At 42.1% G+C, this 21319-nt stretch overlaps 2 protein-coding genes and 1 long non-coding RNA gene across 3 annotated transcripts; 1 reads left to right on the top strand and 2 right to left on the bottom strand.

Annotated features, from left to right (window-relative positions):
• Nucleotides 1–201: 201 nt before the first annotated feature.
• Nucleotides 202–5794, bottom strand: LOC115589742 (uncharacterized). The gene is made up of 2 exons (XR_003985588.1): nt 5762–5794; nt 202–514 (listed from the first exon to the last, which is right to left on the bottom strand). It is a non-coding gene; the product is annotated as an uncharacterized LOC115589742 (long non-coding RNA).
• Nucleotides 5795–13298: 7504 nt separating this feature from the next.
• On the bottom strand, nt 13299–18013 carry phf23b (PHD finger protein 23b). The gene is made up of 5 exons (XM_030431507.1): nt 17451–18013; nt 16147–16178; nt 15937–16029; nt 15231–15843; nt 13299–15138 (listed from the first exon to the last, which is right to left on the bottom strand). The coding sequence occupies exons 1-5, from the start codon at nt 17476–17478 to the stop codon at nt 14945–14947; spliced, it is 960 nt and encodes a 319-aa protein (XP_030287367.1). The 5' UTR covers nt 17479–18013; the 3' UTR covers nt 13299–14944.
• A 74-nt stretch (nt 18014–18087) lies between these two features.
• Nucleotides 18088–20610, top strand: elp5 (elongator acetyltransferase complex subunit 5). The gene is made up of 8 exons (XM_030431508.1): nt 18088–18490; nt 18609–18669; nt 18788–18868; nt 19245–19456; nt 19675–19850; nt 19941–20036; nt 20119–20219; nt 20315–20610. Exons 1-8 carry the CDS (start codon nt 18436–18438, stop codon nt 20421–20423), a joined length of 891 nt encoding a protein of 296 aa, XP_030287368.1. The 5' UTR covers nt 18088–18435; the 3' UTR covers nt 20424–20610.
• The last annotated feature ends 709 nt before the right edge of the window (nt 20611–21319 follow it).

The raw sequence follows: 21319 nt of genomic DNA, 5'->3' as shown, positions 1-21319 counted from the left end.
TAAGAAACAAATTAGCTGAAAGTGACTCAGCAGAATTTGACTGCTAGCCAAAAAGCTAAATTACACTGAACAAAAATATAAACCAGTCCTTCCAGAAAAGAGAGTTTTTTTGTGATTGTTGCGGGCAGAAATCATTCAGTCAATTCTAATGACTTCCTATGGTAAGCAAGCATACTACATCACAGAAAGAGCTGAGAATAATCAAGTTCTCATCTTGTTTTATTTCAGACCTTAGTCAGATCCATTCCTCTATTCATTCTCTGGTTTCTCAATTTCGGTTTGCATCAAACAGGTCAAGAGACACTTTTGTCTGTCCTGCAACCTCCTGCAGTCAGTCTCCAGCTCTAACGCAACACTTTGGTGCTGTAAGTTTCACACTGTGTGGCGCATGAAAATAAGAAACTAGATGATGGTAATGAAGTCATCCCTCTGTCTTTCTCTGTCTTTCCCTCCAGGCTCCAGGGACGACATCATGGAGGTGTGGAGGAACGCCTCAGTCAAACATCGTCTGAATCTGCCAGAGCAACAAAAAGAATCTGCAGTTATGTTCAGTTCTGTGCTGCTGTTACCTGAGGTACCACACACACACACACACACACACACACATAGATGAGTAAATGTGTCCTAGACCAGTTTTAACAGGGGGGCCGGATTGGGGCCATCTTTTTTGTTAGAGCACTAACCTGTTTTATTGGGAATATATATATATATATAATCCAAAGTGCATCGCTTTAAGGAAGGTTTCTACATTTTATAGTATTTTAATTCTGCATCCTGTTTCATACCGAGTTCGATCACACTAGTATTACGTGGAAACATTGTGTGACTGAGCCTCGCTTCAAACTGTGTTTCTTCCAGCCCACAGGAGTCAAACTACCCAAAAAAAAAATTAAAAATCGCTGTTGGAAAAGCCTTTATAAAAAAATTTAAACCTGATTATGATAGTTTAAAAGACAATGTACAGTGGAGCGATGGGAAAGATGATAACTGGAATCTTAATAAAAACACAAAATGAGGACTCACCCCTCAGAGTTTCACTGTTTTTTTTTTTAAGTTTTTCTTTACCAGATACTTACCTCATTGTTAGACAACGTTTCTACAGTTTTCCATATTTATTTGCCTACGGGATCAGTTTCATTTGTGTTTTTTGGTTTTAACAAGTAAATGCAAAATGCTTTTTATACATAGACTGACAAAACATATGAAAAATGGTTACACATGTTAAAATGTTTCAAATTTTAAGGCTTTAAATTGCCTCTTGTATTTTAGAATGTATTTATCATCGGCAGACACTTGCGTCCTGTTTGTTTTGGAGGGATTTCTAACCAGTTATTATTACCTTTTTTCTTTCTCTATGAAAGTTGCCTTTCTGGGATGTTTGACAGAAGCATTAAAAGTGGAAGGATTCCAAAGGTCATTCAAAGGTTCAACCGACCGCTGTGGCCCCGCCCCTTTATGCAAATGAGCGTGATGTCAGCGGACTTCAACTTTCAGCGCATTCCAAATATTAGAATGTTAGAATGTTATCGAACCTGACTTTGATGGTGATGATGTCACCAGACATCAAATCACGGATGATGTCACTCTTCTGGAACATTACAGGGGCTTGACGCATGAACATTAATCATTTTCCAACTTTCTTTAGCTATAGTCAGAGGGATTTCTTAAGAGCAGGTCAATAGTCACAGATAAGGATCATTTTTCATCTTCGCGGGACTACATTTTGTCATTTGCTACAGCTGAATCAGTGATCATGTGTCGAGACACATCTGCCAGTCAGTACCGTTTGCCAACGGTACCACGTGAGATGATCCAGTGTCTGAATGCTGATATGAGCATACTGATCCTGCGGCAACAAATAGAGATCGAAAGACGGAGGTCTGATTTGGAGCAACGCCGTTTTACGGCTGACCTTTACAAATTACGGGGTAAGCATCTGAGAAACATGGCAGAGATTGCATGGCTGAGCGCCGAAATTGCAGCAAAACCCAGCTACCTACCACCAGCTGCTGGTTGGTGGGTCCCCCGTGTTAAACGTGCACTGGTGATAGGCCTAGCTTGCGGATTGTGCTTCGATGCTGCACGGGCTTTTCTACGCCGTTAACATGGCCAACAAGGACACTCGGCACCTCTTCTGCACCCGAGAGCCTAGAGTGCTTCATCCCTTCTAGACAGGACTAACTGCGTAACCAGGACAATTTTCACAAAAAAACGCTGACGTTTCTCCGATATCTTGCCAATGACAAATGCTCCCCAAAACAGCCGCACCGAGATCCTCCCAGTGGACACCCCAGCCGTCTGTGGAGGGTGGATCTCCGAGTGACATCGTGCCCTGGAATTTTTTGTACGGGTTTTCACCGGGTGCTCCGGTTCGCCCACTGGATTCGCCTTAAAAAAAGATCACGAAAATCTGGGAAACTAGCAGTAAATCTGGTGAGGGAACTATTACTTCCAGTCAGTGGCGGTTCTAGACCAGTTTTAATAGGGGGGCCAGGTTGGGGCCAGCTTTTTTGTTAGGGGGCACATTCAACCCGGAAAAAAGGATAAATCCCTCATTCAGGCAAAGCAGTGTTTACAATTTCAGCAATTTTGATTGGGTAGTAAACTGCTGAGACACTTTATTTCTGCCTTTCCCTTCAGAACAAAATTATTGCAAGAAATCTGTCATTGTATTATTAATGCAGACTCCCTGTCAGGGGGGCCACAGGGGGGTCCAGACTCAGAGTTACGGGGGCACTGGCCCCTGTTGGCCCCCCCCCTAGAACCGCCCCTGCTTCCAGATAGAATAGAAACTCGAGCACCATTTTTCTGCACTTCCTCGACTTGCATAGGTTTTTCCCGGGTGCTCCACCCACTGAGCTGATTTATTGATTTGAATTGATTTCTGTTTTTATCTTTATTATTTTACTTTTTTTTGTTTAATTGAAGGTGAATGCCATAGCACAGCTCAGTGGGTGGAGCAGGCGTCCCATGTACAGAGATTTGACCCGGGTTCGACTCCCTGGGTCACTTCCTCGACTTGCATGGGTTTTTTCCCTGGGTCCCTTTGCTGCGTGACTCCCCCTCTCTCTCAACCTGTCTCCTGTCATATCATCAACTGTCCTGTCAATAAAACCAAAGGCCAAAAAATATACTATAAATAAATAAATAAATAAATAAATGAGAATCTGGAAAAACTAGCAGTAAACTGGTGAGGGGAAAATAAATCGACCAATTAATGAATCAATTAATTAACTGACTGTCTGACTGAATACATGTGAAATTGCAAATTGCGCTCATAGGTGGGTGTTTTTATTTTGAATTCTGTTCTTGCACTACATTACTGTAATATCTACTATACACAGGCACCACAAAATAACTGGGGGCTAGTTTGTGGAACATTAACTGCTTCTCCTTTTTTATTTACTGAGGCCTACTAACACCCTTTCTGGCCTGGAAACCAGTCAGTCAAAGTTCTGCTGCTCTGATTGGACTATCGGGCACGTCCAGCACAACTCACCAGGCGCACAAGACACAGATCAAAGTGTAAAAACTAAGCAGGGCTGATAAAAACATGAAATCAATTTTAATTTAAACAGCTGTGTTTAATGACGGACCGTCCCAAAGGCTTTTTGGAAGTCCGTATATATGCAACTGTCTGTCCTCAATCCCAAACTGATGGCCAATTATCAGGAACAGTGAGAAACTGGAGTGTAGTCGATCTTCCAGATATGCACTGCTTACTGCTAAAGATATGTTCAACAATGAATGTAAGCTTCTTCAGTGGCTAGGTGTCAGTCTCAATGAGTTCCCATAGTACTAGATTTACATTGTGCTGCCGACGAGAAACAATCTGTTTATTCTGATCAATATCGCATTTCTCTAACCCTTGTTTTTGTTTTCTGTTCCCACAAGCTGCAAGCTGTGTCACTCTCTACATTCTCTATACCTTCCTCCTCCTCCTCTTCTCTCTCCTCCTTCTCTTTCTCCTCCTCCCCTCTTTCATTCAGGCTCCCTTCTGATGGACCACGGCCCCCTGGGACCATCTACCGTTTCCGGGTCCCGCTGCCTTGAAATACTCACAGATCTGGATCGTCACACCCCGGGCGCTGCTGGATCATTGCTCTCCTCTGCTTCACTATCTCCTCATATCCATATCTCTGTAAATCTGGATGCCTCTCTCTATCTATTACTAATTATCTTGTGTGGCCTGCCCTCTTCCAGGTCATCATGGTGGACAGGAGGTCGTGTGGCTCGGGCACCACTTGTTGACGCCTCGTCCAGCTCAGTCGTCTCCTGGATCCACTCACTTTACACATAACTTGAATCAGACTTTCTGTTAATGTAACTTGTAAACTGTGATTTGTTGCTGTTTTCTGTACACGCGACATCTATTGCATGTCTGTCCGTCCTGGAAGAGGGATCCCTCCTCTGTGGCTCTTCCTGAGGTTTCTTCCATTGTTTTTTTTACCCCCGTTAAAAGGTTTTTTTTTTCCATCAACATGTGAAGTTTTTCCTCACTTGAGTCAAGGGTCTAAGGACAGAGGATGCTGTTCACTGTACAGATTGTAAAGCCCACTGAGGCAATGTGATTTTGATTTTGTGCTCTATAAATAAAATTGATTTGATTTGAACGATACATGTCCTACTTTAGATTTTTAATTGATTTGCATACCACAGATGTCAGATTTACTGGGCTATAATTTCCATGTATGACATTGCATAAAATTACATGGATTACTGTTTCCGTCCCACCACATGCTGTATGGAAATTATTTTCTCTATTCAGAATGGAACTCCAGCCCCACTTTCCTGCACTTCCTAGACTTTACCAGAAGAGGGTGCTGTTTTATGCCAAGACAAGTTAAAGTGGGGGCAGGGTTGCTGCTGAGAGTTGATGAAACACATCTTCTTTATCTGTTCATCTACTAATTGCTTTCTTGGCGAAGTGTTCAACAGCTTTGTCCATAAAATGTAAGAAAATAGACACTATAATCGCTATAAACACCTCTTGGTGTGTGTATCTGTGTGAGTTACCTTCTCTATAGAATGTTATTATCTATGTTTTGCTTATTTAATTGTTAATTTTAACAGAGACAATTAAAAGTAATTGCACCAGAGTTAGCCAGCAGCTAAATTGCACCTGTTGGGCAGGTAAACAAGAAAAAGACACATAGCAGGTCGGCCCAATCCTAATATTGGCTGCAGCTAATAGAGCGATTAGGTTTGTAGCGTTTAACTGAAAAGCAATAAGTGACCATCACAGTGGCAGTGTGAACTGAGAACTGAGTCGATGAGTCAAACATTTATATATTAAAACAAATGTTTGATAACTGATTCATCATTGAAGTTTTATTTAACTCGGACTACATTAATGATTTACTTATATTCATTGCAACCCTACCACAGATTATGCAGATGGTTCAATGCTACCATGCTAGGATCTGATCTGTTAAAGCGAAACTCTCGCCAAAAAGCAACCAAGGCTTTATTTGGGATTGAATATGAGTCAAACCTTCGTGTGAAAGCATAATTACGACGAAAGAGGCACTTTTAAGATTTACCGTAGTTTTGGTTTTGGGCACGTTAATTTTGAACGGGAGTGCATGGGGCAAGACATGCTAGCATCAAAATCGCTATTTTTAGAACACTAAGAAGGCTTGACACAACATGAAACTTTGCTCGTAGCATCACCAGGGTCTCTACTCATGAACAAGAGCATTGAGAACATTGTTTGTGTACACACAGAGTTTATGAAAAAGAAGGTTTTTGAACTACTCACGTTAGCTGCTGCACCTCCTGCGCGTTGCCGTCATGGCAGGCAAGTGTCGATCCCCGAGTGCGACCTGACAGGCAGGAGAGTAATGGTGAACCGCTCCTCAAGCGTGCCTGTCTAGCCCCCAGTTATGTTGTGGTGCCTGTGTATAGTAGATATTACAGTAATGTAGTGCAAGAACAGAATTCAAAATAAAAACACCCACCTATGAACGCAATTTGCAATTTCACATGTATTCAGTCAGACAGTCAGTTAATTAATTGATTCATTAATTGGTCGATTTATTTAGGAACGTTTGAGGAGCGGTTCTCCATTGCTCTCCTGCCTGTCAGGTCGCACTCGGGGATCGACACTTTTTGCCTGCCATGACGGCAACGCGCAGGAGGTGCAGCAGCTAACGTGAGTAGTTCAAAAACCTTCTTTTTCATAAACTCTGTGTACACAAACAATGTTCTCAATGCTCTTGTTCATGAGTAGAGACCCTGGTGATGCTACGAGCAAAGTTTCATGTTGTGTCGAGCCTTCTTAGTGTTCTAAAAATAGCGATTTTGATGCTAGCGTGTCTTGCCCATGCACTCCCGTTCAAAATTAACGTGCCCTAAACCGAAACTACAGTAAATCTTAAAAGTGCCTCTTTTGTCGTAATTATGCTTTCACACGAAGGTTTGACTCATATTCAATCCCAAGTAAAGCCTCGGTTGCTTTTTGGCGAGAGTTTCGCTTTAACTAACACTGCTAACACTGACCAACCAACTACAGAGTCATCAATGACACAAGGCAGCCACACACTAGAAAGTGATAACTCATAGTGGATAACAACCCCAGTTGTGAAGGTTGGGAGACCTTCATAGAGTAAAGCATGGTGTGCTGCTGTGGAGATTCACTAGCATAGTTAGCACCTGTCACGGGGGGAATGACTTTATTACGACTGCAGCGTTTACTAGAGTTTACGACATGTTGTGGGAGACGACGACTACACTCACTGGTTCTAAATACAACTAATGAATGTCTTTTCCCATCCAATTTATTCATTTTTACAGAAGTTGTAGCATATTCTTTTTGTAAAGCTACGGAACTTGTTTGACTCATCAACATTTGTAAGTGTTGTGTAGTTTGAGCCATGTGTTTATTAAGGTCTGAAATAAAACAAGATGAGAACTTGATTATTCTCAGCACTTTCTGTGATGTAGTATGCTTGCTTATCATAGGAAGTCATTAGAAATGACTCTTTACATTAAGGTAGTAGCCTAGTGAGAACAGTGTGTTAGGGGAATCACTTTTTTTTCCTTATTTATCAAACCAAGCAAGTGCCCGCAATTTTTGCAAATTCCCGCAATTTCACTGCATAAGATTGCATAAATATCCTGCACGCTCCATCGCATTTTTTAAGAAAACGTGCCACATAATCAAGAATTTTTGCTCGCAACAATCGCAAAAAAACTTTTTTTTCTGGAAGGACTGACCAGTTGGGGCAAGTAACGTTATCCAGAAAAACAAATGGATGAAATGAATCAAAAATAATGATCAGTTTTAATGTTTTTTTAATTAATTGCATGCTGTTTAGTTGTTGGATCTTCATATTTCAAGGCACACTTTAGTGTCAGTTTTGAGGAAGTAATTTCAGCCTAAACAATCTAAATTAACAAACTTTTTGTTTTCATGACTCAATAAACCGAATAAACACAACTTCATACTGTTTTACTTTGTTTATATTTGGCGGACCCTGCCATCTTTGTAGCTTCAAACAGCGTTCTGAGAACAGCTTGTTATTTCAGTAATGAAAAAAACATATATTTCTGAGCTTGATGTACCACCTTATTAATATTGTAAATATTAACATTTTAACACCAAAATGACATAGTGCCCTCCTAATGAGGACGTATTGACCAGACCATCAAACACACACAACGATGGATGATAAATTATATTGAGATACTTTAGTCAAGTAAAAGTTTAAATTCTTCACTATTTTTTCCAAGGAGGAGGTACAGATGGATTAGCAGTAAAATGTAGACAATTCAAATTAAAGAACCTAAAGTGAGCATTACTGGCAACTGTCAGTGTTCCATTTTTTTATTTTTATGCTGGAGCTGGTTGGTAGATTAATCTAAGAACGCAGTGCGACTGATTAACTGATCAATCAAACTGCCTGGTTGGATATTATACATTTGACGAGAGGAGATTATTACTAGCTACAGCCCTAACGTCTCGTTGTATATAACTTTAAACAAGCTTAAAATGGACTTTAACCCTTGCCTATCTTATGAGTTTGTGTCTTGGAGTGCAGTTTTGCACTTTGAATGAATTTATCGCTTTATATTTTTAAATTTTCTTCATGTTAATCTTCTCTAAAGTTGCTCACGGTGAAGTCTCTGCTGAGTCTATTTTCAGCACCTGCTGCAGTGCCTCGTACTTATAGGGCACTGGAGCGGGGCGGGGTGTGACAGAAGTTGTTTAACACACACACACACACACACACACACACACACACACACAGACTGAGATAGATTTATCTCACAGACACACACTTTCATGTTACTGAACTCTTGAGGCGCTTCAGTGACGACATTCATTTCATATTCTTAGAATACTAATATACTTTTATCCTTTCTCATGATTAATGTAGCCTACTTATTAAGGAGTCCTTGTTTAAAGTACAAACGTTGCGCTTCATGTAATAACTATATATATTATATGTAATTATGAACAAGTTTCAGTACACCTCTGATGCCGTCATCTGACCCGTGTAAGCGCACAAGAACATCAAGAAAAAAGACTGGCATTTTCTGTACAGTTATTATGATTGTTCTTAATGACTGTCACTGGGTTTGAGTCCAACTTATCGGAGTTGGACAAGTTGGAGAAATCAAAAATATTTTTTATGTCAGAGGGCTGTGGATGAATTGAGTCTCACAACCTGAGGAAAGAAGCCTCTTGCAGTCTTTTGATAAGTTCATCGTCATATTACACGTGTTGAAATACATGATCATGTATAGATATAATCAAAAGACAAACAATATTTGAAAGAATATGTTGCCCCTTTCTGTCCCTCACTTCCAAAACAGATTATCTTCACCACGGGGTTCGGGTTTGGGGAGTTGCTGCGCTTGTACCACTTTTGTCCACAGGGGCCGCCAGAATCAACGAAACTGAAACTCTCTTGGAGCTGCTTTAATATATCTCAAACCTGTAAATATCATAGATGAAACAGTCATATAAGTGTGCAGCAGCCTTATTATAAGTATGCTTATATTAAATTAAATTAAATTAAATTATTTAAATATGTTCTTTTACAACATTGCTTAATCCCTTTCTCGCAAAGAATTACATAGACAGTTTGATTGTTTTCTGTCTATATGCTACGCTAAGCTAACCATCTGCCGGATGAAGCCTTGCATTTATACAGACAAAAGAGTGAAAATGTTCACCTCATGGTACTCTTTGCAGCAGCTAAGCTAATTTTCCACATTTTGAGTATATTTACCTACAAAAAATCAATGCAAAATCATTGTGTCAAAAATAGTTCAGTTCAACGAGAAATCATGTCACACTTTTGAGTTAAAAAAACATATTTACTGAGACAATTAAAAATTTTATTTGAGCAATCTGTCCATGTTACTCACCAAGTCTCACCTTTACCTAAACCTGAAGCCTGAGCCTCAAACTAACACTTACAGATGGGAAGGCCAACAAAATGTCCCTATTTATAAGGATTCTCCATTAATTTGACATCTTTGGGAGAACATTTGGTCCTATATTGCAATAAAAGAACACACACACACACACACACACACACACACACACAGCCAGAGGCTCCTAATGAGGCCTGTCCCTGATAATGGAGGTAATCAGTGCAGCCTATCTGGCCTCTGCCCCTGCTGACATGCTGCCAGCCTTGCCTTGGTTTATTTATACATGGCTGATCTATCAGCACCAGCTCTATGTTTGGTGGGCCTCAGCATCCCAAAATAGAAATAATTAGGACAGGGCGGGAAAAGAGGAAAAGTGAAAACGTGTCTGAATGTGCATAGGCTCCGAGCGGACCCCTTCGCCGCCGCCCGTCCTCCTCCAATCTCTCCATCCATCCCTGCTACATGTCTCCTCTCTGTTTTGTTTTGTGCAGACGGAGGCAGCAGGCGGGCCGGCGGGCGGAGGAGGGGTGGAGACTGTTGTGTGTGTGTGTGTGTGTGTGTGTGGTCTGGATTGGGTGGCCATCCGCCGGTGAAGTCAGGCGAAGCAAAGTGATCAAGTGTTCCAGATTACCACACACACACACCAGGATCCTGATACTGCTTCTGATTGTTTGTCTGTCTGATCAATCTAACCTGTAATATTTTATATTACGTATTAACAGTGGCGTGCGCAGACTTTTTGAAGGGCAGGGGCGAAAAGAAGGGCACTTTAGCGCTCGGTTTTGGCTCCCAAGAGGGCAGTTTATCATGTTCTAACCAGCCAAGGGGGCAGTTTAGTGTGTTTTGCCAACCAAGAGGGCACTTTGGCACGCTTTTTTGGCTCTCAGGAGGGCACTTTAGCACGCGTTTTGGCTCTCAGGAGGGCACTTTAGCACGCGTTTTTCAACAATTTGGACATGAGGCCCCCCCCCCCTTTTGGGGAAATCACTGCGTATTAATGCCAAATAGTTGCTTTCATTAGTTTCATGTTTTTATGTTTATTGTTAAGCATTGACACGCTTTAGATGGCATTTTATAGATTTATAGAAAAAGTAAAAACTTAATGCCAAATCTACAGACAGATACAGTTTGGAGATGATGAAATATATCACAACACATGTGCTTTTAATGGAATTGTATTGTGTCAAGTAATTTTTATTGAACTTGCTAGTTCTTTTCTGATAAAAAAAACAAAAAAACTTCCAATACAGTAGGATAAGTATTCGGATCTGTAAAATTCTGCTGATTTAAAGAGATTTGAGCGTCTTTGTCTTAAAGAAAAACTGAATATCACAACTTGTTGTTGATTCAAAATGACACATTTTTGGAAGCTCCTTGTCTCAAAGCACTGGCAGATGTTATACATTTTATTGGAGGAATGACTTTAAAGCTACAATATGTAGTAAATGGCATTTTCGCGATTTGGCGCCCCAACAGTTGGTAGAAATGAATGCCGATGAGAGCAATCCAGTTGAAACCAGCCCGTAAACACGAAGCTGCTCAACAATGACCTTATCTTCGCTCATATCGGCGGCGGGGAGAGTGAGCGAGGGCTCGAGGGTGGGACAGTGTGTGTGTGTGTGTCTGTACGTGTGTGCAGGCATGTTGTCAGCACTTGAATCTCTCAAGAGTCGCCGTGGAGGTTTGACTCTAATGATGACAATGGCAGGCGGCAGATGTAATTGGCATGTCTGAGGTCACACACACACACACACACACACACACACACACACACACACACACACACACACAGTGACTTAGCCTAAACAGCCCTCGATGCTGCTCCCATGATATAAACCCACCCTACATGCAGGTCTACAAATACCCTCCGCGCTGGTCCACAGCTCAGAGGACGCAGAGTTTCAACCATCATCGGCTTCGAGAACTTCAGAACTCCATAAAGAAAACCACAGATTTAAGGTGAGCGTGCGGTTCCTTTTTACATTCACCTTCTTTGTGTGTGACTGTGACTGTTACTAACTCGGACGTCTCCCTCTGCTCAGATGCTTTGCTGCAGGTGTGTGCTGCCTCTCCTGGCTCTGTACGTGTCGTTGGAGGAGATATCCGCTGCTGTGTTGCCAAGTTCTTCCAGAAACAAAAGGGTAGGTCTCCGTTTTAGACGGATCTGATACCTGCAGGCATTAAACCCAGTTCAGTCTATTTTATAATCTGATTATCGTCCTCAGGAAGTGAGCTGGCTGGAGCAGGAGCTCTTCCCCCACCTGCATGACCCCTCGGACCAGAGGGACCTGTCCGTGGGCGACGCTGGGGACATGGGAAGGGATGTGGAGGGCCGCCCCGCTCACTCAGAGAGCTTTTTGGCCCCGACGGAGCACCTTAGTGTCCAACACCAGAACCAGAACCAGAACCAGTTCCAGTACCAACGTAAAGCCAATGAAAAGAGGTAATGAAAATTCATCATCATGTAGTTAAGGATAACAAAGAATATTTGATTTTAATAAATCATGGCTGTTTTGTGTATTTTTATACAATGATTTTGAAGTAAATAATTTTATAAGTTTAAAGCTCAAACTGTTCTTGAACGTAGAACATGAGAGAGAAGGACATGTCACATACATCACAGAAATCCAGTGATGGAATGTAAAATAAATTTTCTTGAGTACAATTTTGCAGTACTTGTACTGAATATTTACTTTATTTATTTTTAAAGATTTTTTCTGGCATAGACACCTTTATTAAGCAGTAGACAGATAGGAAATATGGGAGAGAGAGAGGGGGATGTGACCTGCAGCAAAGGACCTTCAGCCGGAATCAAACTGGGGTCGACTGCGTATGTGGCATGCGCTCTAACCACTCGACCACCTGCGCGCCCTGAATATTTACTTTACGTACACTTCCCACTATATTTCGTGGATAACTTTAGTTACATGCTACGCCGCAGATTACAGCCTGCATCAGAGCCAAAGTAGTGCATTTTTTAAATGAATCTATTTTATCAATAATTGGTGCAGCGCTGATCAAGATAATCTACCTTCTGACCAAAAGTATGCAGGATACATTCATGTAAATATATCTATATTACTTTTACCTGTACTTTTGATTTCATATCAGATACTTCAACACTTGACATGAAGTACAATTAGTATAAACCAAAGTCATATTAAACACCATTCTTTAATTTAACTCAAGGATGACTCTCAGGCAGTTTACAGCACTGCACAGATGAACTGTTTTGGACTGAGCCTGTTGTTCTTCTCCTGACGTGTCTGCAGGAGGAAGGTTGCTCCCCTCGACTCCATCGGCCGCTTTCAAATGTCCAGTTCCCGAAGCCGAAAAGTGAGTAAGGAGAGAAACGCACTGCGGGAGAACTGACGCGTCTTTTGGATTCATTTTTACTCTGCATTTCTTTTTGCCACTTATTTCCAAATCTGTCGATTCAATATCTGTGAATCTGTTGAAATACTGTTTGATTGTCATGTACTCGATAGCAGATTTGAATGTCCAGGTCTTTTCCATGACATTAGTTTGTCACCGACTGTGATGGTTCGTGTTAATAACTCCCGAGGACTTTTGTGGGTTTTAACACAGAACATTTTGATGTTTGTGTCACAGGATGAACCAGATGTCCAGTGGGAAGAAATCAGAGAGTGAAGAGCAGCGCCAACAACTGAGCCCTTTCTATTGCATTCTGTTTAATATGTCTTCCATGATATTTATTCATTATTATTTAACTCGCTGCCATACTAACAAGTGAGACACCTGTCGACTGACTCCCTCTAGTGGTCGAACAGACACACGACAAACACTGCTGTGTGCCAACATCTAATCCAACATTACATAAATGTTTCAAATGTCTTTTTTTTTTAATGTGTACAGTCAATAAAAATGATTTTAAAAAGCACCATCTTACCTTTATGTTCCCAAAGACTTTTATTTTTCAAGCTACAATTAAAGAAAACAATATCAGACTGCAGAAAATATAGATTTTGCTTGGGTATTTTCTCTCTTCACTTTCACATATGTACAGTTGTCAAAGAACAGGATATGTACACAGAATTGAAGTCGTAGAGAGAGTGCAACTGCTACTGGAGACTTACCAACACACTCCCACCAACAAAAGAAAAAGCACGTGGTAAAACCAAACAACATAAAACAAATGCCACAAACCTACGCGGCATCAACTTATTTTTCTGTACACTACAACTTTGTTCTCCATGTGAGACAATCTTATGTCCATTCTCTGACGCGGGGCGCTTCTCTAAATCCCGCTCGCTCAGAAAGCTAAGAAATAAAACAATTACGATGAAACAGAAGAACAAATATTTTACAACCATTCATAAACGAGCCTCAGAGCCACCGTTGATATCGTAAAGCACTGCCGAACCATTCGTCTTACAGCAACATTACCCCCTCAGATCAGTTTTTAACATGAAAAACTATTTTTAAAAAAACAACAAAAAAAAAGAAACGAAAAAAACAAAACAAAAAAAAAAACACACATGAAACAAAAACATCAAAATTCAAACAGCTTTCAATGTAAATGTTGTTCATGGTAAATGGCTATCAATGATTACCAAGCCAGACAGGGAGAAACATTAAGCGCTCAGTCATCAAAGTACACAGCTACATGCTAAGTACAGTTTTAAATCAGCCGTAGCTCATCATGTTCCAGATACCGCCGGTATACGTGGCAGAAACGGTATCTGGGTTTCTATTTTTAAAAAAAGTGCACTGCCGAAAGTGTGCAATTTGAAATGTAGCAATTTTCCGATGCAATTTCAGTATGCAAAACAGTAAATGTCAACAGATTGTATGAATTCAAAAGATCACTTATTCTAAGAAGAGTGCGATCTCTTACGGGTCAATGTTCAGTGATCACCACTGACGACGGAAAAAATGAGAACCGCAAAAAAAAAAAAAATATCAGAAATTAAGAAGGAGCTGCCCACTTTATCACACGCTTCTGAACAAAAGAACAGGAGTTACGTTTTCCATCTCTTCAGCTGTAGATTTTAATGTTAATGTGTAAAACTCGCATTGATTTAAAAAGTTGAGGAAACGGCTACTGAACTGAAAATGGGACTCCTCGAGACACTAAAAGGAAATGTTTTCATTGATTTGTCGATTTTCCTCGAAATAATTTACATGTAAAAAAAAAAAAAAAAAAAAAAATGCGCCTTCAGTTTCTGAGACTAAGTGTGACAATATATGTGCACATCACCAGCACAGAATACAACATTAAAGCCAATTAATAGAGGAATTAATTAGTAACAAATAAAATGATTCTCCACTGTCACGCAGCCTTCTGTCCACTTCTTCACAGTAGCCAAAGAAAATAAAAAAAAGGTAAGAAACAAACAAAACAAAACAAAAAGTGAGGGATAAATAAGAATGGTTGTGATTGTCAAAAAGAAATCCTACAAAGTGACAATACGGTTGCCATCCAGGTGATAGTTTAGGCTGTTTTGGCTGTAGGCATCAAAGAAAACAAGAGTCAAGAGGACAGCAAAAAAAACAGGGTGGGTGCTCCTGGGGGTCCCACCCGTCCTCCTCGTGCCTAGGGGTCCTTTTTGTGTCCCGACCGCCGCACGTCCCTGCACTTGTGGCAGTAAAAGATGTCGGGAACGTTGGATTTCTTGATCTTCGCGCACGACAAGTGCACCCATATGCCGCACTGATTGCACTCGATCATCGGCCGTCCTGCGAATGGCTTCCCACAGTAACAGGTGATCAAGTCCCACGAGTCATCCCCTGTGTTGACAAAGAGAACAGAGTTGTCAATTGATGCATATTGAGAGTGTGGATTAGACAGAGTTTTGGTATATGGAGTTATCACGTCATACCTGACTCCACCATAATGTCTTCATCGGCGATCCACGTCTCACCCTCACTGGAGCTCATCTCTGCTTCCCTCATGGACTCGTCTGCCTGCATCTTCCCCAGGCCCTGCATGGTCGGGGTGGAGCCCCCGTGCGTCGCCATCTCCTCTCTCATGGGTCGTACCTCTGCAAGCGTGTGCCGTGCCTCGGAGTCCGTCTCGCTTTGAGCCGAGCTTTTGAGCTTCTTGACTTTTGGCTGTTTTGAGTTTTTGCTGCGCTTAATGCGGGCTCTTTTCTCGCCTTCGCTGCTGCCACTGTCCGCCGCCGTCATGGCAGAACCCAACGACAGCTTTTTCAGTTTTTTGTCCTTCTTGCGCTCCGCCTTACTGCTGGCCTGGCTGTCGTACAAGGAGTCTTTAAGGCGCATCTTGTCCAGCAGCGTGCTGTCAGAGTGCATGCGGCGGATGTTTTTGCCCTTGTTTGCGCGAGCTTTGCGGACAAATGTGTGGATGGTGTGGATGTCCGAGCTCCCGTCTGCCCAAGCATTGCCCGTGGAGCTGCTGCCTCCACCGCCTCCATCTGCTGACAGCCCTGAACTGTGTGCAGAGCTGGATGATGTTGGGGACCATGAACTTTCCTGCAAGACAAAAACAAATAGATGTTGGCGTTTCTTCACAACTTGAGCAATGCATTCTTCCACATCCACAGTGACGTTAAAGTGGCAGCTTACCTCTTTTGGACTGGGGATGTAGCCAGCATATGCCAGGACAAAGCTGCAGAACTTGTTAAAGTCCTCCACAGTCCTCTTTTTCCTCTCTGGGGGCTGCAGAAAAGAGAGAACAGCCTTTGTGTTAGAGAGTAAAGCTAATCCAAAACATGATCCAGCAAAAGAAAGTAACTGAATGAACTAGTATTCAAAGTAACATTACAAAGTACTCACCAGAGGTTCCGTTTTGCACGTCAACAGTGAATCTAGCGGAAGAGAAGAGAGACCAATGTGTGATTAACCAGTGAAGAAATCTCGATTCGTTTGTCATGATCAAGCACACAGCTTAGACAGAATTAGCAAGCACACTGTTGCCTTGGTGTGATGTGACACATGTGGACTGAGGCTAGCATTAGCTTGCTAACACGGCTCTATAACTTAATCGGGGATTTTAGTGATGAGCACACTGAGCTTACGGAGAGCCGTGTTTGTTGGGGGTACATCACAATAACCGATGCACATTACTGATAACCGTTTAAGTGCTCTATAAGCAGGTCGGTCATCGGATGTTAACGCGAGTTGGCTGCATAGAACCGCAACCGGTGTCACTTGGTCATCATCTGAACTTTAGAAAGTCGGGTTATTCCTTTATCAGCCATTAATAATCGATTGTTGATTTAACATCGACGTGTTAACGATGTATTGTTACTATAAGCGTAAAGCCAATGGAGCTCGGTCTGTTGTGTGCCAAGCTTTAAACTTATCGTTTTGTATTGTCTTGGAGCTACCAGCTAACGTTAGCTGACATTTAGAGGAGAGGCTAACATAACACGTTACGCCGTTTGCAGCGAAGGTTTCAACTAGTGTGTGTTCAGTAATGTCTGATATTTGACGACTTGCAATAAAAACTCGACGTTGCTGATGACTAAATGTTGATTCCTTTAGGAGTTAACGTGTGCCAGCATTCACTTGGTCAGCTAGCTAATCACGCTAGCTTTCTTGAAATGGAAGTAGGGAGCTCATTAGCAAAGTTAGCTTGGCGTTAGCAATGTGTATCATCAAATCGGTCGTGTTGTCTGCGTTGAAGTTTGAGCTCAGGTTAAAAATAGTGTTTTTAGCGGCTGACAAGTGAGCTAATTTAACTTACGTTAGAGTGTCTTCAGTCTGGTGGGAGGGTAACGTTAGCGGTGCAGCTATTAGCTATTAACATTAGCGTTAAGCTAGATCGGCGCGTTAAGTAACAAGCAAGCTAACTTAACCGTTAAGTACGTTAACATTACGTTAGCCAAATCAACTGTAACAATGCATAAAATATGTCTACTTTAACCCAACTTTCACGGCATTTTGACGGCAAAATATCAAGTTTGCCCACCACAAGTCGTGTTGTTAATACAGCATACGCAACCAAACGTAACATTAGCGTTATGGGTTCGGCATCGTAATGTCCGCAAAACACGGCAGATTACAACAGCGAACAGATTAACATCACACGGGGACAGTTTGTTTAATAGCTCGCAGCTGATGTTGGTCAAACATACCTTGGTGCTCAGACATTATGTCAAGCATTGTCGCCTCACCGACAAGGCCTCGATCCAAGAAACAGAAGCAGCAGGCGAGCTAGCCGGAGTAGCGGCCGTCGCGCTGTGCCTTTCCCCGGCGTGGCTGCACCTTACCGCCGGGTAAGCAACCCAAGGGCGCGGAAGATCCGAAGAGACTCTTCGTGAAAACACTCCGCTGTGGGTCGAGGTTGAATTATTTCCTCGCAGTGGATCCGTTACAACAGCTAACGTTGACGTGCCAGAAGCAACCCGCCTCTGAACCGTCGCCACACTAACGTTATTAGCAGGACAAAATACTAATTCCTCTGTCGATTAACGTCAACCACTTATAGCTCCTTTTTCTTCGTCAATGCATTTATATAACAATCGGTCTCGAAATGCGACAGATCTGCAGGAACTCCTTAGATCAACGCGAGTGCTGGTAAATGTAGCTCCATTATGGGAACTTCTCCGATGAAGTTTTTTTTCGTTTCTTCGCTGTGTGAACACAAAACGCCTGGAGTTTTGACTTTATTCCGCACGGTCTTCTCCGTCCGTGCGCGGCAGAAACCTCTTGAGGCTGCCAGCGCAGTGTTGCCTGCGGTGTATGCTGGGTAACGTAGTTTACCGCGAAGCCATTCACCCTGTCGTTCACACGCTCTGGACTACATGTCCCACATAGAATTAGATACCGACGTGTCGGGAATTCTGGGAAATGATGTTGTTGAATATGTACAGCCTAAACATGCTACCTAGCAATGCATGCTGTACTCGAATGCGCCAGGGGAAGTTTAATTTTCTGTCACATTAAGTCTCTGTGACTGTAGGCCGCTCGTCATTTTGAACTTTGAGGGAAGTCGTTTTTCCGCCGTTAAATTATCGCTTTTCCCGCATTTTTTATCTCGTATTCGCATTTAAAAGGGACGTAAATCAGTAGCATGCTAGCTCGCTTTAGCTGCCTCGTACAGTTTACACACAGTGAACCATGTTGACTGAGTTATTGCAAGGCACTGATGCCGGAGGGTTTCTGTTAATACAAGGTAAATGCTTTACATGTTCTATAATTTAAGTATAAAGTGTGAACGCTAACATGGCTGTCGATGTGAAGTGAAGTAATGACACACAGTAAAGTCGTGTAATGTCTTCCTGCACTTGTAGATTCTACTGGTTATTGTGGTCGACACCTCCTGAAGAGCTTCATCGGTGCTGCCCTGAACAGGTATCTGCAGAAATACGTCTGGTGACTGTTTAAATATAGGTACTGTCATTGTGTTAATGTCTCTTAGTGTTGTATTTGGGCCATGCATGAGTGAATAAACAAAGTATGCCTGTGTCAGGGAGGAGGTGGTCCATGTGCTTCACTTTGAGGTGAGTGAAGAAGAGCTGACGGATGGATTAAAAGGATCCCACATTCAGAGGTAAAGTAACTTTATTCTTTAAGCATTTAGTCCACCAACAGAAACTTATTAACCTCCTGCTGTGATAGTATTTAATCATTCAAGTCATCTTCAAGCTGAATCAACAGGTTTGAAGCGCTCCACCGTCAAAATGTTTAGCTTTTCCTTGTTTTATTCTTTGCAAATTTTACTTCTGCGGCTCAATCGAGACATCGGAATATCTGTAATTCTCAAAAGATGTGATGGATGTTTTTCCTGACATTTTTTTTCATAATTAAGCAAATAAGCGAAAGAACAATCACTAGATAACTGTATGACAAAAATAATAAGTTGCTGGAGCCATTTGTATGAGGCAGTTTTGTTAAACTATCCAGTATTCATTGTTTTGTCACTTCAGGCTACACTTTCACAACGCTTATACGGACCCGCTGGGCTGGACTGATCACCCAGCTTTCACAGTCCACCAGTTTACTTTGGAGGAACTCGCACATCGAGTGAAGCAAACATCGCACTCCAAACCAGTGACCTTAGTGATCGACTCCCTGTCGTGGGTTTTGAGACACCAGAGTCCTCCTGCTGTCTGCAACACTCTGCAACAACTTAGAAAAGGTGATAAATGTATCTTATGTCTGTGTGTTGGTGCAATGTCACAAGTTTTTTTTGTAGTGGTGTTGAATGAAAGGTGTGACATCAAGGCAGTAGGAAGCATTGTAAAGCTTTTTATGAACCACTATCTTGGCCGAGTTATTTCAGGGTGAAGTTTAACGTTAAGGCGATGCAGCAATTCCACTATTTGAGGGTATTTTTTTTTTCTGTGTTTTCATTAGGGGGAGCTGTGAGAGCTATTATAGGTCTGCTCCATGCGGACATGCATCAGAGGGGCACTGTGGGAAGTGTTTGCCACTTGGCTACTTCTGTCATCACGGTAGCACCTGGGATGAAGGGAGACGAAGCAGTGGCCAAGCTAACAAAGCGCTCCAAATCAGGGAAGGTTATGCAAGATGTAAGTAGTGTATCCTTTGGGATGACGGTTCTGTTCCTACACTGTTACATATTGTTAACTTTTTTTTTTTTTTTTTTTTTTGGTCCTCAGGAGGAGGTTTTCAGTATCAAAGAGGATCTTACAGTCATGGTGCAGAGCAGGCCCAGTCATGTTGGAGGCAGACAGAATGACGCAGAGGAACAAGAGGTGCAATACAACAAAGACTTCATACATTCACGCCATAAAGAGATATAGCAGGGCAGAAAGTGTCATTTTTGTGTTTCTATAGACGGACCCGACAGCCAACTTGACCTTCAATCTGCGACTGTCTGATACAGAGCGTGAGGCCAAAGAGAAACTTGCACTTCCTTTTGTCTTCAGCAGAGAGAAGTAAGAAATCATATCCTTAATTTTCAACTTTTTCTCAGGGATTACGCTCAATATTCTGTCAGTCCCTTTTCTCAATGTCCCCTTTTCTCCTGCAGGAAGACCGCTCTGCTCCACTCAGGCCCGGGCTCAGGACGAATTCTGTACGAGCCTGATGCCAACGACGACTATGACCAGGAGGACCCTGATGATGACCTCGATGTGTAGTGTTGGGGTGTACAACCCACTGAATATAGTAGCTTCTAAAGCTTTATCACCATCTATTAGAGCTTTAAAGATAGAATATAATGCACCATATTTCTGTACAAAAATGTATGTTTATTATTAGTTCTCCCTGTATATTGATCACCTTCATCTTTTAATTTTTTTTTTAAATATACACTACTCACAATGAGTTAGGGATATTGTTATTTACATGAGTGCTTTTCCTATTTGGTCTGAATTTTAATGAAATAAGTAAAAGTTCCCTTTGATATTACTGATAATGAATGAGAAGAAACCTCATTTTCATTAGTTTAATATTTATTACCCCAAAAATTTAGACAATAACAAGGATAGCCCCAAATAACAAAAATTGACAATGTCAGTAGCGGGTGTTTCCGCCATTTGCCGCAATGACAGCTTGACAGCGACGTCTCATGCTCCTCACTAGCCTCATGATGTTGTTCTGAGGCAATGCGTTCCACTCCTCAACAAGTGCTACACGCAGTTCTGCCAGGTCACGTGGGGGTGGGGTACGATCATCCAGTCTCTGCTTCAGCTGGTCCCAGACGCGCTCTATGGGGTTCAGGTCAGGGGACATTGCAGGCCATACCATATGAGGCACTCCGACTTCCTGAAGTCGAGCTGTGACAATTCTGGCACGATGTGTTGGAGCATCATCATGCATGAACAGAAAGTTGGGGATGTGCTGGCGGAATTGGGGGATGATGATGGGTTCTATGATGTCTCTGAGGTAAGAACGTGCAGTGACTGAGCCATCTACAATAACCAAATCTGTTTTGCGCTGACTGGTGATGCCTGCCCAGACTGTTGCACCTCCTCCACCAAAGGGAACCCTGGGGACAATGTTGACCTCGGCGTATCGCTCACCTCGCCTTCTC

This window comes from Sparus aurata, chromosome 10 (genome assembly GCF_900880675.1).
Source record: "Sparus aurata chromosome 10, fSpaAur1.1, whole genome shotgun sequence".
In the NCBI taxonomy this organism is placed as follows: Eukaryota; Metazoa; Chordata; class Actinopteri; order Spariformes; family Sparidae; genus Sparus; species Sparus aurata.
This window is presented reverse-complemented; position numbering and strand designations above follow the sequence as displayed.

Excerpts from the sequence above, each read along its gene's own strand:
- elp5 (XM_030431508.1), top strand. The coding sequence starts at position 18,436 with ATGTTGACTGAGTTATTGCAAGGCACTGATGCCGGAGGGTTTCTGTTA. Across the intron at positions 19,851-19,940 it reads CAGGGAAGGTTATGCAAGAT|GAGGAGGTTTTCAGTATCAA; the intron begins GTAAGTAGTGTA and ends TTTGGTCCTCAG. Across the intron at positions 20,037-20,118 it reads ATGACGCAGAGGAACAAGAG|ACGGACCCGACAGCCAACTT; the intron begins GTGCAATACAAC and ends GTGTTTCTATAG.
- phf23b (XM_030431507.1), bottom strand. The coding sequence starts at position 17,478 with ATGCTTGACATAATGTCTGAGCACCAAG. Across the intron at positions 16,030-16,146 it reads CGTGCAAAACGGAACCTCTG|CCCCCAGAGAGGAAAAAGAG; the intron begins GTGAGTACTTTG and ends TCTTTTCTGCAG. Across the intron at positions 15,844-15,936 it reads ACATCCCCAGTCCAAAAGAG|GAAAGTTCATGGTCCCCAAC; the intron begins GTAAGCTGCCAC and ends TTTGTCTTGCAG.